At 41.2% G+C, this 21,582-nt stretch overlaps 2 protein-coding genes across 2 annotated transcripts; one reads left to right on the forward strand and one right to left on the reverse strand.

Annotated features, from left to right (window-relative positions):
* Nucleotides 1-4,659: 4,659 nt before the first annotated feature.
* On the reverse strand, nt 4,660-9,400 carry hapstr1b (HUWE1 associated protein modifying stress responses b). The gene is made up of 4 exons (XM_078276379.1): nt 8,950-9,400; nt 7,216-7,296; nt 6,570-6,845; nt 4,660-6,454 (listed from the first exon to the last, which is right to left on the reverse strand). The coding sequence occupies exons 1-4, from the start codon at nt 9,143-9,145 to the stop codon at nt 6,216-6,218; spliced, it is 792 nt and encodes a 263-aa protein (XP_078132505.1). The 5' UTR covers nt 9,146-9,400; the 3' UTR covers nt 4,660-6,215.
* Nucleotides 9,401-11,685: 2,285 nt separating this feature from the next.
* Nucleotides 11,686-21,171, forward strand: abcg2b (ATP-binding cassette, sub-family G (WHITE), member 2b). Its single transcript, XM_078268334.1, has 15 exons — nt 11,686-11,837; nt 13,035-13,094; nt 13,183-13,300; nt 13,394-13,549; nt 14,146-14,303; nt 14,557-14,708; nt 15,027-15,119; nt 17,286-17,434; nt 17,782-17,933; nt 18,278-18,367; nt 19,336-19,460; nt 19,953-20,107; nt 20,234-20,323; nt 20,875-20,927; nt 21,024-21,171. Exons 1-15 carry the CDS (start codon nt 11,686-11,688, stop codon nt 21,169-21,171), a joined length of 1,851 nt encoding a protein of 616 aa, XP_078124460.1.
* The last annotated feature ends 411 nt before the right edge of the window (nt 21,172-21,582 follow it).

The raw sequence follows: 21,582 nt of genomic DNA on the forward strand, positions 1-21,582 counted from the left end.
AGCATAGGTATATGTAAGGAGATAACATAGGCACAGGCTAATTATTGCTAACTAAAATGCTAGTTAAGATTAGTAATTAAACTTAAACAGCTAATGCCTGCAAGCTTCTCCTGACTGTACGGTAATTTATCTACTATGCAACAGAAAGTCACGTAGTTATGACACAACCGTTTTTATTTTTTACAAAAACGGTTGCTACGGAGCCATAACTTGAGATACAAGGTAATGGAGCCTTTTATACATTGTCATGTTTCTTTAGAAATAAACAATGGACAAAGTGACGCCAAAATAAATGGCAGTCAATGGAATGCTAACGGTGGGTTAGTGCTAGGTAGCATCAAACTGTCTCCATAGGAGGTACGCTTTGCGGATGCTTGCTTACCCCCTTGGCACTTACCAACAACTGGCCTCATCTACACATCCTTGACCTCCAAGAGAAGAGCACAACAATGTGATGGTTAAAACCGTTGGGCACTTTTTCAAGTTAATGGTGTAAAGAGTCCAGTGAGGGCCTGAATTTGAGCAATCGACCCACAGAGGTACAGTACAGGTTGAGCACCGTGGAAGGCTAATGACACACATAGTCACAACAGGTAAAGCCTGCTGAAAAATTTGAAATATACCAAAATGAAATACCACTTTGAACACAGAATATTGGAAAAACTGAGCAGTGCTGGAGAGAGGGCAAGTGGGACTGTGAGTGTGTGTGTGAGGGCAAGTGTGTAGGTGTGTATGAGTTATGGAACACGTAGCAGAGCTGATCCTATCAGACTCTTGTCAGGTCCTGTTGGGTTTTTCTACATAAACCTCTGAGCAAGGAGACTTGTGTTGCACTTACACTTTTTTGAAGCCCCTTTCCTGTCTATATGTCTTTAACTCATATAAAACACACACATACTGTCAGTCTCTTCCTGTTTTCCTCTGTCTTTCTACATTTCCCCTTTTCTCACATCATTAGTCTCCCCATGTCTGTACTTGCTCTCTCCCTCGAGCTCAGTGAGGATTTAGGCCTCCTCTCACCTACATCCTTTCATCCTGTTCCCTCCTCTCACCCTCCTCCTTTTCTTCTCTCTCTCTCCTCCTCCCTCCCCCCCTTGCTTAACCTGCTTCCTTAGCCCAAAAAATAAACCCACACACACAGACATACACAAACTGACACATTACACACTGTGCACACTCGCATACAGAATCAAGCCCAAACCCATCTGCAGCCAGCAGCACAACATCTAATCCTTATGCTTGGGGAGGAGGGGGACCTTGCAATCATTCCTTCTCTCTTTCCGGACCACCATTCATTTTCTTTTCTCTTTTCTTCCTCAATTATTTTCTCCATCCTTTAATGCGTGCCCAGCATCTCACTGGTGTTGCTTTTGAGGATGGGAATTGAACTGCTACCTCTTTTTGGACCTGTCTTGTCTAGTCCAGTGGTTGTCACTCATGTACCGCGAAGATGCACGCAGACTGACATTGAAACCACAAAAGACAATTTCACTAATGGGCACACCTTCTAATGAAAAAGGGAAACAAGCTGGTGTACTATCTGGTTGGGATGAAAACCTGAAGCCTGTAAGCTGTGTGTGACACATGATTGAATGCCACTGGTCTTAAAGTGATGATGGCTGGTGATGCTGCTGTCCTGCTGCGCTGGACACTGCTGCCGCCCTGTGGCCACCCGCCTGAACCGCAACCCCTCTTCTATAATGACCATTAGATTTTTTTTTTGAGAAGTTGCATCACGACCCTCCCTCACACACCATCACCACCTCTACCTCCCCGTTCCATCCACCCCCACTACCACCACCATCACCACCACAACCCCTCCTCTCTGGGTTGGATAAATATTGCTGGAAGATATATAATGTGTTGCTATGGTGATCAGCTCATGGGGTTTTTTTTTCATGGCATTTGTGGAAGACAGGGACATGCTGGTACGTAGGGAGCTCTGAAGATCTTATGTGTGTGTGTGTGTGTGTGTGTGTGTGTGTGTGTGTGTGTGTGTGTGTGCGCACGCGCAAGCATGTTTATGTTTGAGAGAAAAGGATAGAGGGTGAGAGAGAGGGGAGGGGGTCTCCATTTGAAGAGGAGGAACATTCACTAAAACATAGCAGACCCAAAAATAGGAGACAATCTCTCAGACCTTGTGTTTTCATGCACACCACGCACCGCTCACCTACCGTAGCCTATGTGCACAAAACTAAGAGCCCTGACTAGCAGCCGTCTCTGGGGAGGGTTTAACCTCTCTTCCTCCTCCTCTCCTTCCCTGTCTCCTCCACCACCTCTCCATCTCCCACCCCTGCTCTCCGGCTGCTCTATCTCTCTGGGGACACATTCTCAGTCTGCCTGATTGGCTTCTGTTTATGTGCATGTGCTAATGTGTTTGTGTGTATGTGAGTGTATAAGCATGCTGTCCTCTATCAATTAACGCAAGCTGGTGCAGCAATTAACATTCCCCATTGTGTTTATGCTGTGTACGGCATCGCACACCCGCACATGCACACAAGGGATAACTAGTGCATCATTGATCGCCAGCTGTCTGCCATTGAAGACTCCCTAATGGTCAAGCCCACACACACAATTGCTATGATGGAACGGACGTTTATGTATGTGTGTTAGTAATGGTTCACAAGACACACCACCAACTCTCTTTCAGACCAGACGGCATCCTAGGAGACACCTATATGTGTGTGTTTATGAGTACATGTGTGAGCTGATACCAGCGCAGCCCAGATGGCCATCTTCGAGGGTTTTTTTGGAACATTCAGACACTTGTTGCTTCTCGTCATGTCTTTCTCTCCCTCTCTCTCGCTCTCTCTCTCCCTCACACACACAAACACACATGCACAGTGCTTCTTTTGAAGTGTGAAACAGCTTGCGGTCAGCTCTGCTCCTCTTCCATGGTTCCATCAAATAGCAGCCTTTGGAGCCTTCAGACACATGATGAAACAAAAACAACTGTGCACTGTTAGCTGAGAAAAGTAAGAACAGATATTCTCTCTGGATGTTGGGAATAGACAGTGCAGGTCTCCATCCTCCTCTGCGGTAATTGAGTGGTAGAGTCAGGAGATCAAATAGTAGCGTATACTTGGGCGAGCCTAAAAAGTTGACCCAAAAGTGCTGTTGACCTGGTAGCTTTCCTCCAGCAAATCAAAGGCTGTGTCACATCATTTGTTACTGTCTTCAGGTGTGGTGGTTCTTTTGCAGTGATTTAATGGAGATAGACAGCTGTGCTTAGTTTCCTAGAGCTGTTGTGTGTGGGCTGGCACTGAGGTCAAACTGGCTGTCAGATCCAAGATAGACATGGAACCAAATACCTGCAAAGACTTCTGCTATGAAAAGGAAAACATCAGTTTTGGCTTATTTAAGCAGTCCTTCCAGGATTGCAAGGACCACAGAACAAGAAAGCACTCCACCATGATTACTTGACTGAAATTTTATTGTAAAAAAAAAAATCTAATCTCTAATCTGCATTGGGAACCAGATCTACATGTAATGACAGACCAGCTGGTGGATTTTTGGACAATTCCTAAATCAAAGGAGGAATTTGCTGAACTATAGTGTCAGACTGATATCTGCTAAGTAATGGTCAGTGTAAACGGTCATGTTGCCATTGTGCATCATAAAGGTGATTTTGCATTTGTTAGTTGAGGTGTGCATGCATTGTCTAAATTTTGACAAATAGAACTGGCAAACAACATTTTGGCAGCACAATTACAGGAAAACGGCTTGGGGTATCAAAAAAACAGATTGACTTTTTACATATTGATCCTGTATGCTTTATGTTCCAAGACTGTAGGACATTTTTAGGAGTGTTTAAAAGAAAGTGTAGGTCAAAACTGTTGTGCCCTATTTGGACAGATAGGTGTGGGAAAAAGAAAAATAATTTTGCTTCAAGGCCTTGTGGTTAGTATGGTTTTGTTGCTAACCTTACCCAAAAATAGTAAGTCCCTCCTGGGCTGTGTTAGGAACTTTTTGACAGTCTATGGTTCTATTTCCTCATGTCATTGCTTCCAAATTTGATATAAAAGGTTTACAGCCAATTGTTTTATTTGGAACAGTACTGATCAAAATCTCGTTTGCATGTTCAATATTTTATTATCTATCTATTAACGCGTAATTGTAGGGCCCCTGTCAATGTGTTTAGCAGCACAAGCAAAAAAAAGTAGTCTGCGTCGCCCCCATGTGTTTGCAAGGTTGAACTGCACACTAGTCTCAACATTTATTAATGAGCCTAGGCGTTTGTTGACAACCTGTTTACACAAAACTGTGCTATACAGCAGTTACGATAACTAAGATATATAACCACTATGTTTGCCTTTCAGTGGATCTTTTATTCTTCTCCCCTTGGCAACTAATTAATAAATAACTGATGAGGAATAACTGAATATCAAGTTCTTTCAAGAAAAGAAAGGGATGATTAAGGAACTGAGAATGAAAAACGGATTTGTTATCTGAGCAGGCACAGGAATAGATACCTAAAACTCAGGTTTTTCCCTACTTAATTGCACCTTTTTATCCTTTCATTTTTGAGACTGGCCTGGGGTAATTCATAGACATGTGGGAGTAAAGATTATCCTGCACTGAAATAAGACCTTGCCAAGCAGATGGTGTAAAGTAAAATACCAAATCCAACTTGTAGTAAACTCAGACAACTTAGACAAATGCTTGTATTTTCTTTAATGTCAGAATTGTTATTGTACATGGACATCCCAATGGATTTGCACTTCTTTTTACAATATGTACCACATATAACAGCACCTACATGTTATTTACACACATGACACAAGATTGTATCACAAAGCAGTGTGCGAAAATAAGCTAAACAAGTGCCCAAAGCCTTGCTGAACCATCACACCCAATAGTCCATAAGTTGGCTAAGCAAAGTAGAATACCACAGGCAACTGCCCTCTGTAATTTTCTAGGTTTAAAGCTGAAATCACAAGTGTTGTAACTCTTAAATACAAGAGACAAAATGGCAATGCACCAGTTTACGTTCTTATCAAAAGGGCCAAATGTAAACAAAGTAGGTACAACACAGGCTTTGACAGCTTTGTCAAATGTATTTTGATGCAGACAGGAAAACTGTGACTATTTGGATTATTTGTAAACATGACAATACCTATGACAACAACAGTGTGATTTGAAACTTGCAAATAAGAATGCAGGATATGGGTACTTGAGCAACTCTTTTTTGGAAAGCATCTTGCTTATCTCGTTACCTCACTACTCAAATTGTCAGCTACATCTGACAGTAATGATAGTCACCATTATTGTGTTGTAGTAGTATGGTAAAGTGGACTGACCTGCTTTGTGATAAAACCCTGGTTTGGGCTGCAAAGAGCAACTAAAGAAAAGAAATAAAAAAATATGATGAAAGTAAAACGGGAAATAATTTGGTCAAGTGGGTGCTGGATTTGCCATAATCCTGCATCCACAAGCACACGTACAAACACTCACACACACCCCCCGACACACACTCACACACACCCCCCGACACACACACACACACACACACACACCCCCCGACACACACACACACACACACAGTTGCGCAACAACCAGAGATACTGTAGCAGCTTTCTCAAAAGGCAAAGACAAGTACAACACAGTAAGTGGCAGTTCTGCTGTCAGATACGCAAACACACAGAGCAGCAGCAGAATGAAATACACACGCTTACAAGCATTTTGAGTCGGGCCACACAGCGAGGAGGTGGTTTAGCCTCCCGGGGAGTCCGGGTTTCAGTCCAGTCTGGTTTGGCCAGCACTCCACAGATGAGGAGAAAGTTTGCAAGAGGAATGAAGAGAACAGAACTGCAAACAGTAGGCAACAGCCCGGTTCATCTGATTATCGGATATGAAGAACAAAGGAGCCTGGCCAAATAAACATGTCAAACCCAACTATCTGAAATTTAAGGATTTCAAGTGTGATGTGTGCTTGCTTCTCTGTCCAATCTACTGGGGGAAATCAAACAAAGAGGAAAGAACATTTTCTGAAAAGACAACACTGCTATAGAAAGGATGTGTGAGACAACACAGGGTTGAAAGAAAAATAAAGGGAATAAATGTGTGGATTGGTAATAGTTAAGTTTATTTGTAGCATTGCAACTAAGATGAAAAGGAGGAAGATTTCAATGGTTGGCCAAGGCATCAGTCCTCATCAGCTGTCCAGTCGGCCACCAAGGAGAGGACAACGGAGGGATTAGTGGTGTAGGAAAAGTTCAGAGCATCCTGTTACGTTTATGAGTAGGTGAGTCTGTGATGACATCACTACAGGGGGCAGGGCCTCGTTTACGATTGGCTGTTGAATCCAAATGGAGCGCCATCTCCTCAGCGATGAAGGTGTTGAGGTCCACATCATGAAGACCATTCCTACGACGACTGAGGGACTGGGCAGGGTGAGTTGGTGAACCAGGAGGACCCGACCGCACAGAAATGCTTGCCATGGCACCGCTAAGGCCTGGAATGAAAAGAACAAAAAAATGAAACCACAGCAAACAGCAAAGTGTGTTAAACTCTTGCGTCTCATTCTTATATTGCAACAGCTTTCTCCTGAACATGGCATTTTGACCTACCATGCAGTGCTATGGCCTCTCGGAAAGGCTGCAGGTCGGTCTCCACAGAGCTACCCGTCTCTGGGGGTGATGGTCGGCTTGCAGACACCATGGCAACCCTTGGAGGGGCGCGAGCTGTCCGTGGAGGTGGAACTTTGCCACACAGAAAGCTGATGAGGTCCTCGCGCCTGATAGTTCTCCTGCGTTTCGTAACCCATGCAATCACATCCTTATTCCTGCGCTGGTGGCCTAAGTGGATGCCCAGATCATAGCTCCGTTGGCGGGCCTCCATACTCTCTGATGACACACAAGGACAAATGTTTTTAGTAAACCTGGACACCAAACGACAAATACCATCTACACATCTCATTTACCGTTATTATGAATCCTATCACTTGTCTTGGCAAGATACGCCCTGCATAGCAGCTTAGGCATTGACCTCAAGTGCTTATGATAGCCCATTGGTCAGGGGATAGGAACTGAACGTGCGAGCATGGACGCCTGCACAATACTAGCGCTTGGATGCTACGCAGGGCGTGTCTTGCCAAGAAAAGTAGTGGGATTCATAATAATGCCTCTTTTACATACAGTACTTCCTGGACATCAAATAAAATGCAACTAAAACAGACAGTAAACCACAAGATAGGTAATAGTCAAAGTTACTTGCCTTTATACAGGTTAGTGACAGCTGTGGCTGCATTCTGGAAGGGCACCCAGAGAGAGAGGCCTTGCTGCTGACATACTCGATCTGTTAATTAAATTCAAAACGTTAGTCAGATTGTCATGACAACTTTCCAATGATGTTGTCATTGTTATTACATAAACCCCACACTCCACTTCAAGCTTACATTTCTTCTTTAGACATTTAGGCTGTTAAATTACAACTGCACTTGTGTAGACCCAAAGAGGAAACTAACAAGGGATGGTGTTTTTAGATGTGAGCATTTTCCAACTCAGATTTAATCTTATGACTCCCTTAACACATCCAAGGTCTCATTATACCTACCTATATCTAAAAATGAATTGCAATGGTCGTATGAAGAGTATTGATACAGAACAGAGGTGTTAACAAAAAACAGCTATACAAAGAACTGCTAACTTCAGCTAAGGATTGGGTTTACCACAAACATACACATCCAAAAGCTCAGGGCCCTATGCAGTTCTCCACTAATCATCTTTTCATAATATTGACTGCATATCCTTGCATCTAATCTGCAGGAGCTGTGCATGAGGTTTCCTCTACAAATGACTCACTGGTGTTACATTTTATGAAGATACAGTCATGTTACAGTCTGAACATAGGCTTACATTAAGGGGAGCATGGAAGCAGAAGCATTTAGCCAAGCAGGATTTCTAGACAAAGTATGCACAATGACTGCACTTGACAAGTCGTCAAGAGCCTGTTTGGAAATTGGGGAACAAAGCCATGAACAGTCATTTTACTCCCAGAAAAAATAACGTAATGGTCAAATCTAACCAACCATGATGTCACCATTTTAAATAGACGATTTAAATGGAGGCCCACGTTTATTTCCCGTTTCAGTATGAGCTAATAGCAAAAGCTGACAGGAAACGAAGTTATTTCCAAGCAACACAATGTCAGCGTTATGTTGAAAACACTCTGCAGGGCAGAACGAGCCTTGAACAAGAAAACGTTTACTTTAACCCTATCGCCATTTTGTTCTGGATTGTAACAACAATGCAGCCATCTGCAAAAGTCCATAGGATTGTGTTGGAATACAATTTCTTTGTGTCGTTACTTATCAAAATCCACCACACCACTGCGACAATTAACTATCGCTGCGTATTAGATCGTCAACAAACGAGTTGTTTTCAGTCAGCAAACTCCTCCCTGTGTATCGCCATTTTGACGAAATAGCTAACTGTTAACGGGTGGACAAAAAACATTTTAGTGTGCCATGTTGGGGCCAAACACGATGGAAGTATGTGCAGTGATAACGCACACCGGTGATTCAGCCGGTAGTTTGAGATCAATTTATTAATGCGTCTAGCTCTGGAAGACCTGACAGCTCAGGCCACTGTGAGCCAGATTCAGCCCCGTTGTCCCACACTCTGACACGGTGACCGGCTGCTCGAGTTAGCAGCGGGCTAACGTTAGCTTCCATCGGCAAACAACGAAACAGTGTCACGATATCGACAAGTGAACCGCAGAACCATCTATTGTATACACAATTTAAGAGAATACACATCGTGGTGTCACCTAACAACCATTGAAACAAACACCGCTATTTATGCTGTGGAGAAACAGCTGTGAGTTGCTAACACTGTTAGCCTCGCCAGTGCCCTTTGTGTCTCTCTCCGCTAACATGATTAGCTTTCATAAGCTCTGACAGTTAACGTTAGCTGGCTTGACATGAAGTTCTGTATCTTTGGTACGGACCTTTGTAGAGCTGTGCTACCGCAGTGGCCGAGTTCTGAAATAGGTGCCACAATTTCTGTTGGCTTTGTTCCGTCTCCTCTTCGTTTGGATCATCCCGTTCAGCCTCTGCTAAGCACTGCCGTTCCCATTTGGAGAACCAGTGTTCGGGGCCGTGCTCTTGGATCTCCGCTTCTCTCTCCTCCTTCTTCTCCTCCATAGCTAACGTTAGGCGTTAGCTAGCTAGTAGCTTATAAGCTAAAGTTAGCCTTCGAGTGAAATGTAGGATTGTTGGTTTCCTGGAGATACCTAACGGTCTTTCTTCTGTGTACTATATGATAAATACGTTACACAACTCTAATAATCTATAGAAAAGAAAGAAAACTATTGCTGTTAAAGTCGCATTGTAACGTCTTAAACTGCGCCCGCACGCCCAGTGTAAAACACACCAAACTAAAGGAACACGATGACAACACCTAAGAATTTCTGGTGCTAGCCACGCCCATTTTCTCGCTGTGCTGAAAAGCGATTGGCTGCAGGGAGTTTCTAGGTCGTACTTGGTGCTAAACACGAAGCCTGATTGGACAACGCCAAAAAAAGAGAAAGGTCAGAGAAAAACAAAGTTGATCCCACCCACGACGTTCTCTCTAGCCTGCCATACAGCATTCTGTACAGCAGGGGCCAGCCTGTTCATGAAAATGTAGGCCATGGTCAAAACAAAGTATATAAGGACACCAAGGCAACAACAATATTACTGTTGTTAGGTTTACACCTTCATCAAAAAACAAATTTATTCTAAGAACAATAATGCATATTCAATATAAATGGACAGACTTGATGGTAGAACATGGAATGCTGTACTCTCCCATACAAATCTGTGTTGCCTAACAAAATTAAGAATTATTTAAAAGCATACATAGATATTACCTAATACATTCCATTATTTAAAAATAAGCATGTATTTATAAACACTATCAAATAAACTGTAATAACAAATCAAACAAAACTATTAGGCTACTTTATAAAAACTCAATATTATACCTGATTAAAGGTCCCATGGCATGACAATTTGACTTTATGAGTTTTTTTTAACATTAATATGCATTCCCCCAGCCTGCCTATGGTCCCCCAGTGACTAGTAATGGAGATAGATGTAAACCAAGTCCTGGGTATCCTGCTCTGCCTTTGAGAAAATGAAAGCTATGATGGGCCGATCTGGAATCTCCTTCTTATGAGGTCATAAGGGGAAAGGTTACCTCCCCTTTCTCTGCTTTGCCCGCCTAGAGAATTTGGCCCACCCATGAGAGAGAGACATCATGACTTTCAAACGAGCAAAGTGGCAGTTGGTCAAGGCCACACCCCCACCCTCCACCTTGCCCCCCCCTCTCCTCAATAGCTACAGACACAGAAATGGCATAGACTAAGGAAAGCTCATTGTGGGACTGGCTCTAATGGCTGTAATTCTGCACCAAGGCTGAATTTCAGGAAAGAGACTTCAGATACAGTTTTAGGGGACCACTAAGGGCTATATAAAAGTATCCAAAGAGCACCATGTCATGGGACCTTTAAGTAACACCCCTGTCTACACTAGCCATGTCAATCTGAGGTTGCTTTTCATTGTTAAGGAAATCCTTAGTTTCAAGACTATAGAACTTGCCACTGGGGCCGAGTGACAAATATGGGATCATGCTGAATGCCCACTGTAACCCCAGAAATCTGAAAAATCTGAAACATTTTTATTGCACATACAAGAAATGTGTCTCCTGTTTTGGTGCATAACAATAAATACAGTGCACAAGTCAAGAGTCATAAAATAGAGACATTTACAATAGTAAAATATGAAAAGATATACGAAATACTTAAACATATCTGTTTTTAAGAAAGAGCTGTACAGCACAGAGCTACTACAGTATCTCAAGTGGCAAAGAGTCATCAAGTTAGAAATCTGATTCAGTAATGTCCATAATGCTGCAATATTTACCAAAAGTTACCCAAAATTAGCCATCAAAAGCTGCATAGCAGACCAATTGAGGCGGTAGAAGCCAAACCCCGGAGCAGAGAGTACAAGTCATTGCTTATTAATTCAACGTTTCATTTGTAAGAGTAGTGTTAACTTATTTTCAAAAGGTACATTGCTTTATGCATTCTTAATGATACAAGACATGCTTTCAACTTTGTTGCAACAGTTTAATAAAGGCCCTTTCCTGTTTCAACGTGACAAAACCAGGCCCATAAATAACTTGACTGGCCTGCAGAAAGCCTTGACCTTAACCCCATCTTCCCCCAACCTCATCATATCACCTTTGGAATGAACTGTTATGTGTGCCAGTCCTTATCGCCAAACAATAATGCCCCTCAAGCTCTCTTATGACCCTGTATACAGATAAAAAGATATTGACAATGGATGGAAGGATAAAACTTGCATTGCGTAAGCAGCACTGTACACCGTATAAACATGATCATTTTTTATTATCAACTTTATCACATAGCTTGTGGTGCTTCTTGGGTGCAGTTTTTGAGGGGAAAGTTCAATGCCAGAGAATCTTTTTGTGAACAGTCACAAGTCTATGGGCTAAGGATTCAGGGAGTCCAAAGACCAGATGAGTTTATAACAGAAACTTACTGATTACATGCTCTCTCACCTGTCTCTCTGTCCGACTACACAGGACTCTGTGTAAAACTTGCTACCTCTCTCTTTCTCTTCGAACCCATCTTTCTGACTCATTTTCCTCTCTGCTGGTAACACTGCTGTTTTTGAAGATGTCTAACGGGGAGCAGATTGTTCCCGGTGTTGATGAGTATTTCCAGGAACGAGGGCCAACTGTCACATTCTGCAACTTGCACTACTGTGTTCATGAGACGAGGTTCTGCCGCAAGAGAGGTCCTGAAAAATACATCCTCAACGATGTAAGGTAGGACATAATACTTACCTGTGAGTGTGTATGTATATACACATACCTGTGTGTACACACATACACACATTCAGCATAATATGTAATTGGCTGCATTATAACTCAGTGGTGATTGTATGTTAGCGTGCCAGGGCTACCTGTATGACGTGACGTATAACGCTGAAGTTGAAATAATAAAGAAATATTAAAAACAATAATGTCGCCATGGTTTCATGAATTAGATACTCTGACAGTTTTATATAATCATTTTTAATGATATTATTTTACTATTAATACTATTACATTGCATCTTATACCTCATACCATACACTGTACTATATCATACTATACTATGTTAATATGTTATACTGTCTAACCACATCATATACTATGTTATATTTCTATTTTGATATATTATTACAGACAACACAAAGTATCATTACTTAATCACAGTATATATTATGTTGGTGTACACTGTTTACATTAGAGATCTTCAACCGGGGGTCCTTAGAATTACTGCAGGGGGGGCCACCAAAGTTTGTATTATTAAAAAAAAAAAAATTAAAATATGTCTGAAAATAAACATTAACATAAATCTAACATATAAATCTGCCTATTTGTGAAAAAAACAACCCATATAATTTACACAACATTGATAATAGGTTTACTGGCCTACAGGTATAGAGCAGCCATGAAGGTAGCCATCCACAGATACAGTTCAGTTTAAGGATTCACTGTGGCTACCACATGTTTAACATTAAACATATATGAATATGTCAATAATTATTATTTTAATAGCTTAGTATTGTATATGCACCTTAAAAAGGCATGTGTATACTATGGGCTTTAGGCTGCCCTACATGTTATTGTAGGTACTTAATTTAAAAAAAATAAAAAATGTAGTAAAGAGCCCCTGCTCCATCTCTTTTTCAGCTAAGGGGTCACTGACCTCAAAAAGTTAAAGACCCCTGGTTTACATATATATACTAGACTAGCTGCTATTAACTGTTAACCTTTTACAATAAAGGCTTATCTTATCTTAAATGTAACCAGTGATTTATTGACTTGTGAATGTAAATCTTTAAAGCATAAACATGACAATGTTGTCATTTAAAGGTTTAAAGCTGCTGCATATCATGGTAATTGGACAGAATTTATTCTAGATTTTAAAGTGTTCTCTGTAAATAAATGACTTGATTTTATGTTTGGTTGTTGTAGTGGCATCATGAGACCTGGGATGAATGCCATCATGGGCGCCACCGGAAGTGGGAAAACATCGTAAGAAACATGTTCATGTACATGCAAACACACATGCACTGTGTCACACGCATAAACAACCCCATGAATATTATTATTTTTTTGTCAGACTCCTGGATGTAATTGCAGGAAGAAAAGACCCAGCTGGACTGAAGCAAGGAAAAGTGTTGGTGGATGGCGAAGCCGTCACATCTGACCTCAGGCTCAGCTCTGCCTATGTGGTCCAGGTACACAAATACAAACATACACACATTCTTTGACATTATTATGCTTTGGATTCCTCCGAATACTTTGTGCCTAAATAATCCATGTGCTTCCAGGATGATATCCTGATGGGCACTCTGTCTGTGAGGGAGAATCTTCTGTTCAGTGCCAATCTGCGTCTCAACCCTCAGCATCACTCTTCCTCAGATAAAAAATACAGAGTAGATGCCATTATACAAGACCTGGGCCTGACAGACTGTGCAGACACTAAGGTACAGTGATACACACACAAGCTAATAGCTGTACATCAGTCACTGTACAGCAGTGTTGGAAAGAGTGCTGCGACGTCTTACTCAATCTTAAAGACTGTTACTTAACTAACTTATCTTACTTACTCAGGTATAAGCAGAAGCACTTATTTAAAAGTCTACTTGAGCAAATGTATACAGCAGTTCATTTAAAAGTATTTAATAAAATAAAATTGATCTTTATTACTTCACTAACCTACCCATATGAGACAACCTATAAAGTAAAGTGCAGAAATGGTAAAAACCATTTTATTCCTTTCCTCTATATTGACAAACTGTGAACGGCTCTTTGGCTGTCCAATGTCCCACATTTATGGGTGGCAGACATTTATTTGTACTCTGTAATGATGTGCTGTATTTCAACTGTAGCAAAGTTCAAAATACTGACATTAAAATAGCCTAAATACTACATGCTCAAAAACAAGTTACTCAGTTACATTAATGGGAGTATTTAGTAGTTTCACCCACACTCACCCAAGTGTGTGTGTGTGTGTGTGTGTGTGTGTGTGTGTGTGTGTGTGTGTGTGTGTGTGTGTGTGTGTGTGTGTGTGTGTGTGCAGATAGGGACAGAGTTTCTGCGTGGCGTATCTGGGGGTGAAAGGAAGAGGTGCAGCATCGGGATGGAGCTCATCACCTCTCCCTCTCTGCTGTTTCTGGATGAACCGACCACTGGGTTGGATTCTAACACTGCAAACTGTATCATCAATCTACTGCACAGGTACAACACAATTACTAATTTCATCTCACATTAGGCAACAGACACAACACATACTACATATATACACAAGATACAAATGACAACTGAAGTATACAATGCTGCTGAAGAGGGCGGGGTCAAACAGTTATTAACATACTGTTAACTTTGAGCTTTTTTGCTGATGCCTCGCATATCAGTAACATCTTTACCCTCTATTGCTGCCTTTGTGTTTTTTGTAACTATGGATGTAAACACATCTGTTATGTGTGTCCAGGCTGTCCGGAAAAGGTAAAACTGTGATCTTCTCCATCCACCAGCCACGCTACTCCATCTTTAGACAGTTTGACCATCTGACTCTGATGCATAAAGGGGAGGTGGTGTACGCAGGAGCAGCAGACCATGCACTGGAATACTTTACGAACCTTGGTATGTGTGTGTATGTGTGTGTGTGTGTGTGTGTGTGTGTGTGTGTGTGTGTGTGTGTGTGTGTGTGTGTGTGTGTGTGTGTGTGTGTGTGTTGTAATATATTCTGTCCTGATGCTTGACATTTAGCTAATTTCTTTTATAATATTCTACTAATTTTATATAAAATGAAAAATAAACTGATTGTCTACATGGTGAGCTACTATTCTATTCAAATTCTTTATTTACCCTGTCAGGATATTCTTTGCTTTATAGAGGCACTTATTACAGTGTTGCATGTGTTTTGGGTATGTGTGTGTGTATGTGTGTGGTTTTGTACAGGCTACCAAATTCAGTCCTTCGACAACCCTGCTGATTTCTTCATGGACATCACAAATGGAGAGGCAAAATCAACATTAGAATCACTTACTGCAGGTACACCTACACAAAATACACACACAGTTTAGGTACAGTGGGGCAAAAAAGTATTTAGTCAGCCACCAATTGTGCAAGTTCTCCCACTTAAAAAGATGAGAGAGGCCTGTAATTTTCATTATAGGTACACTTCAACTATGAGAGACAAAATGAGAAAAAAAATCCAGAAAATCACATTGTAGGAGTTTTAATGAATTTATTTGCAAATTCCTCGGGAAAATAAGTATTTGGTGACCTACAAACAAGCAAGATTTCTGGCTCTCACAGACCTGTAACTTCTTCTTTAAGAGGCTCCTCTGTCCTCCACTCGTTACCTGTATTAATGGCACCTGTTTGAACTTGTTATCAGTATAAAAGACACCTGTCCACAACCTCAAACAGTCACACTCCAAACTCCACTATGGCCAAGACCAAAGAGCTGTCAAAGGACACCAGAAACAAAATTGTAGACCTGCACCAGGCTGGGAAGACTGAATCTGCAATAGGTAAGCAGCTTGGTGTGAAGAAATCAACTGTGGGAGCAATTATAAGAAAATGGAAGACATATAAGACCACTAATAATCTCCCTCGATCCGGGGCTCCACGCATGATCTCACCCCATGGGGTCAAAATGATCACAAGAACGGTGAGCAAAAATCACAGAACCACACGGGGGGACCTAGTGAATGACCTGCAGAGAGCTGGGACCAAAGTAACAAAGGCTACCATCAGTAACACACTACGCCGCCAGGGACTCAAATCCTGCAGTGCCAGACGTGTCCCCCTGCTTAAGCCAGTACATGTCCAGGCCCGTCTGGAGTTTGCTAGAGAGCATTTGGATGATCCAGAAGAGGATTGGGAGAATGTCATATGGTCAGATGAAACCAAAATAGAACTTTTTGGTAAAAACTCAACTTGTCGTGTTTGGAGGGGAAAGAATGCTGAGTTGCATCCAAAGAACACCATACCTACTGTGAAGCATGGGGGTGGAAACATCATGCTTTGGGGCTGTTTTTCTGCAAAGGGACCAGGACGACTGATCCGTGTAAAGGAAAGAATGAATGGGGCCATGTATCGTGAGATTTTGAGTGAAAACCTCCTTCCATCAGCAAGGGCATTGAAGATGAAACGTGGCTGGGTCTTTCAGCATGACAATGATCCCAAACACACTGCCCGGGCAACGAAGGAGTGGCTTCGTAAGAAGCATTTCAAGGTCCTGGAGTGGCCTAGCCAGTCTCCAGATCTCAACCCCATAGAAAATCTTTGGAGGGAGTTGAACATCCGTGTTGCCCAGCGACAGCCCCAAAACGTCACTGCTCTAGAGGAGATCTGCATGGAGGAATGGGCCAAAATACCAGTGTGTGAAAACCTTGTGAAGACTTACAGAAAATGTTTGACCTCTGTCATTGCCAACAAAGGGTATATAACAAAGTATTGAGATGAACTTTTGTTATTGACCAAATACTTATTTTCCACCATAATTTGCAAATAAATTCATTAAAAATCCTACAATGTGATTTTCTGGATTGTTTTTTCTCATTTTATCTCTCATAGTTGAAGTGTACCTATGATGAAAATTACAGGCCTCTCTCATCTTTTTAAGTGGGAGAACTTGCACAATTGGTGGCTGACTAAATACTTTTTTGCCCCACTATGTGGAACCATCAGAGGCTCGAAGCATGGTTTTTGGTAATTTGTGGGTAAGAATACATCTAGGTGTCAAAGTCAAATTGGGCGAAAATTGGTTGTAATGTTAAAAGTTTGAAATATAGAATACTAGAATGACTAAAATAAATTGACTTGTTTTCTCATTGACTAAATCTCATGTCTGTGGAGTTAGTAGGAAGTTAGGGAGGCGTTTAGTTTAACTTAGCATAACACCTAGAAGGAGGGGTGTAGCAATTCCTTCAGCTGACCGGATTGACTTTATGGAGTCTGCTTTTTGCCTGGCTCCTCACGGTAATGACAATACTGACAGGAAGTCACTGTTCTCCAAGAAATAGTTACAGCATTTAAAATCTTTCTCAAAATGTCAAACTACTCCTTTAACCAGATTTAGATTTAAGCCTAGACGCTCAGATCATGTTTTTCACTTGCAAATGACCAAACCCTGAGAAGAGTAAATGACTGTTTATTATGCTGTCCTTCTCAATAACATGGCGATGTATAATGGACTCTCCACAGTAGAGTGTAAAAACTCACTGGCAACCAAGTACAGACAGTCCCAACTGTGCCAGAATGTGCTTGAGGAGTTGGGCCATGTGGACCAGCACATTGCTGAAGGGGCCAAAGGTCATGACAAGGCAGCAGAATATGCTACCTCTTTCTTCTATCAGGTCAGCCAACTCCGCAATTCAGAAACACATTAAAACGTTAGAGAAAACATGTTCCTTACATAAAAAAACAATATGAAATAATTATCCATTTGAGAAAATCAAAACCTCAGTTGTAATTAATTTTGTGAGTAACCGAAATTGAAGTGAGTTTATGATGTTACGTCGCAGAATGTAATGACTGTGCCAGCCAGCTGTGCTTGGCTGCCCGCTATTTGAACCCTGTTTATAACTGTTATCATGCTCATAAAAATGTTTTCTGTGTGTGTGTGTGTGTGTGTGTGTGTGTGTGTGTGTGTGTGTGTGTGTGTGTGTGTGTGTGTGTGTGTGCATGTGTGTGTGAGAGACAGATGCGTGTGGTGTGTGGCAGGACAGTGCAGAACTCTCTGAGGAACCCTCAGACCTCTTATGCCCAGTTGGCTCTCAACATCTTCTTTGCAATTCTGGTGGGACTCATTTATTACCAAATGCCCTTAACACTGCCCGAGGCTTTACAGAACAGGTACTGTATGCATAACCTGCAACATAACAGTTAAAAAATGTTAAAATAAGTTTATTTGCTCTAAATTTCCCTCTGCACACTCTTCCTACTGTAAATGTGTCCCCTTTCCTTAGTCACATTACAACAGAACAACTTAATAAAAAATAGAAGATTATATCAAAGTTTTTTTCTTTATTGTTTTGAAGATTTTCATTGTACATTATTGCATGTCATATTTCTCCCTCTCTCTCTCTCTCTCTCTCTCTCTCTCTCTCTCTCTCTCTCTCTCTCTCTCTCTCTCTCTCTCTCTCTCTCTCTCTCTCTCTCTCTCTCTCCCTCTCTCTTTCTCTCTCTCCGGACTACAGGAGTGGAGCGTTCTTCTTCCTTATCATCAACATGGTGTTTGGGAATCTCTCTGCTGTTGAACTCTTTATCAATGAAAGGGCGATCTTCATGTGAGTGAAAGATAAAGTTTTGTGTGCTGAAGTGCACAAGGTGCATGGCTAAATATGTTTTATGCCTAGATACATTTATGTGAATCACATTTCTCTTTTTAATGGTATTTGAAGGATAAGATATTCTATATTTTTCTTATTATAAACAAATCCGATGAAAAGACCAAAACTAACAATGTTTGTCTGTCTCAGTCAGACACTTAGAATATTAATCTGAGCCTGTCAGTGGCAAAACAAGCACTTTTGTTAAGGTAAATACAAGCTGGACAATTGCCCTATTAATTTAGATTGTAGCTTGTTTTGCAGCTGCTGACTCCAGCAATCTTGCTTAATACTGGACCAATTTCAAAGATTGTTGTTCCCATCAATCACTTAGACACAAAAATATAGGAAAATAGGGTTGAAAAAAATGGTAGTTACCCTTTAAGTATTTTACTGCTTCCCTTTTATGTCTGTGGCACTCAGCCTGAGCCCATTCATTCCTACAGATTATATGAATCTTTGAAAACAGGCCATATAGTTTTGGATTTTAAGTAAAAAGTGAATTAGTTGTTTTTTCAGCTCTGGATTAATACACATTTAGACAGTGTATGTGGGACTGAGTCAAAATAAACTACAGTGTGTATGTTCATTGTAATGAAGGAACATGTCAGCCCATGCGACAGTGTGACTGATTGTGTGTGATTTCAACAGTTTATGGAAAACAATAATGCTCTACAGCACTGAGGTACAAGATATACCAGATCTTGGTTACACAGCCAACACTTGTTAGAACGATCAAATCATTGTTGACAAGTTGAAAATATTGAATATCACAAACCTTTTACTTTAACATACAGTGTTGTATATTAAAAGTGTGACATAAATTGTATCTGTTTGTCAATGAATACTGTAAATCCTTTACAATCCCATGTTTTTAACTCTGTCACAATGTGTTAGTTGAGATTCTTTGTTAATATTTGTTGCAGTCACGAGAACTCTAGTGGCTATTACCGTACTTCGGTCTACTTCTTGTCCAAGATCTTTGCTGATCTCATCCCCAACCGCATCATCCCCATCTTTGTGTTTTCAGCCATAGCCTACTATATGATGGGTAATTCTCACACATACAAGCACATACATACTAATAATACACACCATATTGTATCATGCAGATGAGGAGACTGCCCTGATGCAGAGAAGAACATGTACTGTTTTATTCGAGTCCTTGAGGTGACAATAGTACCTGATCAGCTGACTTTAGAGCTGCATAGATCCAAATCCAAGAAGTGCCTTTGTCATTGTCCCCAGTTGACTTAGTGAATAAGGAGGAAACAGTCCATAATTCTTTCAGCACAGGCTTGGCTTTACTCCAAAGGGCTTCAAGTTTGGAGAAAGAAAGTCTAGATGACAGAGAGCTGCCTGATTCCAGTTTGGTATGTCTTCCTGAATTTATGCTCCTACTGTTGATCTCTTTTTGTCAGGAACCTCTCATTTGACCTTACTGCCATCATCTGAACCCACCAGGGGGAACCTGCTCAAAGCAAATGTCCATTCTCATACTCATTGCTGTTTTCCTGTTCAAATGTATTTATCACTCCTTCAGGATTGAAGCCTGCCTTCGAGGCCTTCATGTGTTTCGCCCTGACCATGTCTCTGGTCAGTCTGTCAGGAGTCAGTTTGGCCTTCCTCGTCTCAGCGAGTGTATCTTCTTTTGCCATGGCTAACATCCTCATTGCTCTACCCTTTGTCTTCATGATGGTGAGATGTCGACACACACACAAAATATACATGATTGACATCATAATGTGTACTATTGAAGATATATATAATTTTCTTTAACATGTGTATTATTACCTCTTTTACTTCTTCATCCTCCCATTTTAGGTCTTTGGTGGTTTTCTTGTCAATCTCAATGCTATGCTGAGCTGGCTCTCCTGGCTGAAATGGATCAGTATCTTCAGATATGGACTGAATGTAAGATATGGAAAATAGGCATAGCATGAGCAGAAGGGTGTGGTTGTGAGAAAGAGGTCCGTGGGGTTGAATTTAATCTTGTCGTTCTGTTCTGTAGCGAGTAGGGCTGGGTACTGAATTCAATACTTTTTAGGCACCGACCGAATGGTTTCTAAAATGCCTCATCATTCAATACCCAATTTCAATACCTAAGGAGTAAATTATCAGCATCAGTGAGCCAATAAGCACACAGCATGCTTCTACCAAGATCTAATAATGCTTTTGATTGGCTGTCTAAAGTTACACGTCGCAGAGGCAAGCAGGAAAAATTCTGTTACGCACAGAGACCGGGCTCGCGTAGTAGGAGCTGAAAAATAAATTAAAAGATTTGTGCTGTAAAAGTTCTTTTTGTTCTATAAAATTGGTATCGAAAAAAGTGTTGTTTAGGAACCAGTATCGTTTAGGAACCGGAATCGAAGTCACTGTATTGGTACCGGTATCGAAGATTTTTGAACGATACCCAGCCCTAGAAGCGGGGAAGTTGTTCAGCCCAATCTCTTTGTCTCTCTCAGGCTGCATTCATCAACGAGATGTCAGGACAGTTGTTTTACAGCAACACGACCATGTGAGTGCTGAGCAATAACATATCCACTCCTTAAAACACAATAACCTGCACACACACACACACACACACACTGAGCCTTTATCGTCTGTGCTGCAGTATCCCAGGGGAGCTGTTCCTTAAAAGTCAGGGCATCGACTACTCTGCGTGGGGCTTCTGGCAGAACCAGGTGGCTCTGCTGGGAATTATATTGATCTGCATGTTCCTGGCCTACATACAGCTGCGACGAATCAACCGCTGGAAATGATGCCCATTTCTTTATGTATATCCATCAACCATGCACTGTGTCTTTATCTTGTTTATTTAACAGGCCTCAAATGAAACACATATAGAAATAATTTTGGGGGGAAAAGATCATAATACTGGAAAGTTATTGTTTTATATGTTATGAAATACATTATTTCTAATGTGATTAACTCATTTCAAATTATTTGTTAAACATTACACATGGAATCTGTCTCTCTCTCTCTCTCATAAACAAACACACGTGTTGTAACACTTGACTCCCAGGTGGATAAGCTGCCACTAAGCACACTTATGTGTACGAGGGAATGTACAGCAACCACCAAGCCAACCAAGCCACCAAGCTAAGACCTTACAAAGCTACTTACAGCGAGTGAGACATTAGCCACCTAAAGGAAAGATGTATAGAATTTAT

The sequence above is a fragment of the Sander vitreus genome, chromosome 2 (assembly GCF_031162955.1).
Source record: "Sander vitreus isolate 19-12246 chromosome 2, sanVit1, whole genome shotgun sequence".
NCBI classification, from domain to species: domain Eukaryota; kingdom Metazoa; phylum Chordata; class Actinopteri; order Perciformes; family Percidae; genus Sander; species Sander vitreus.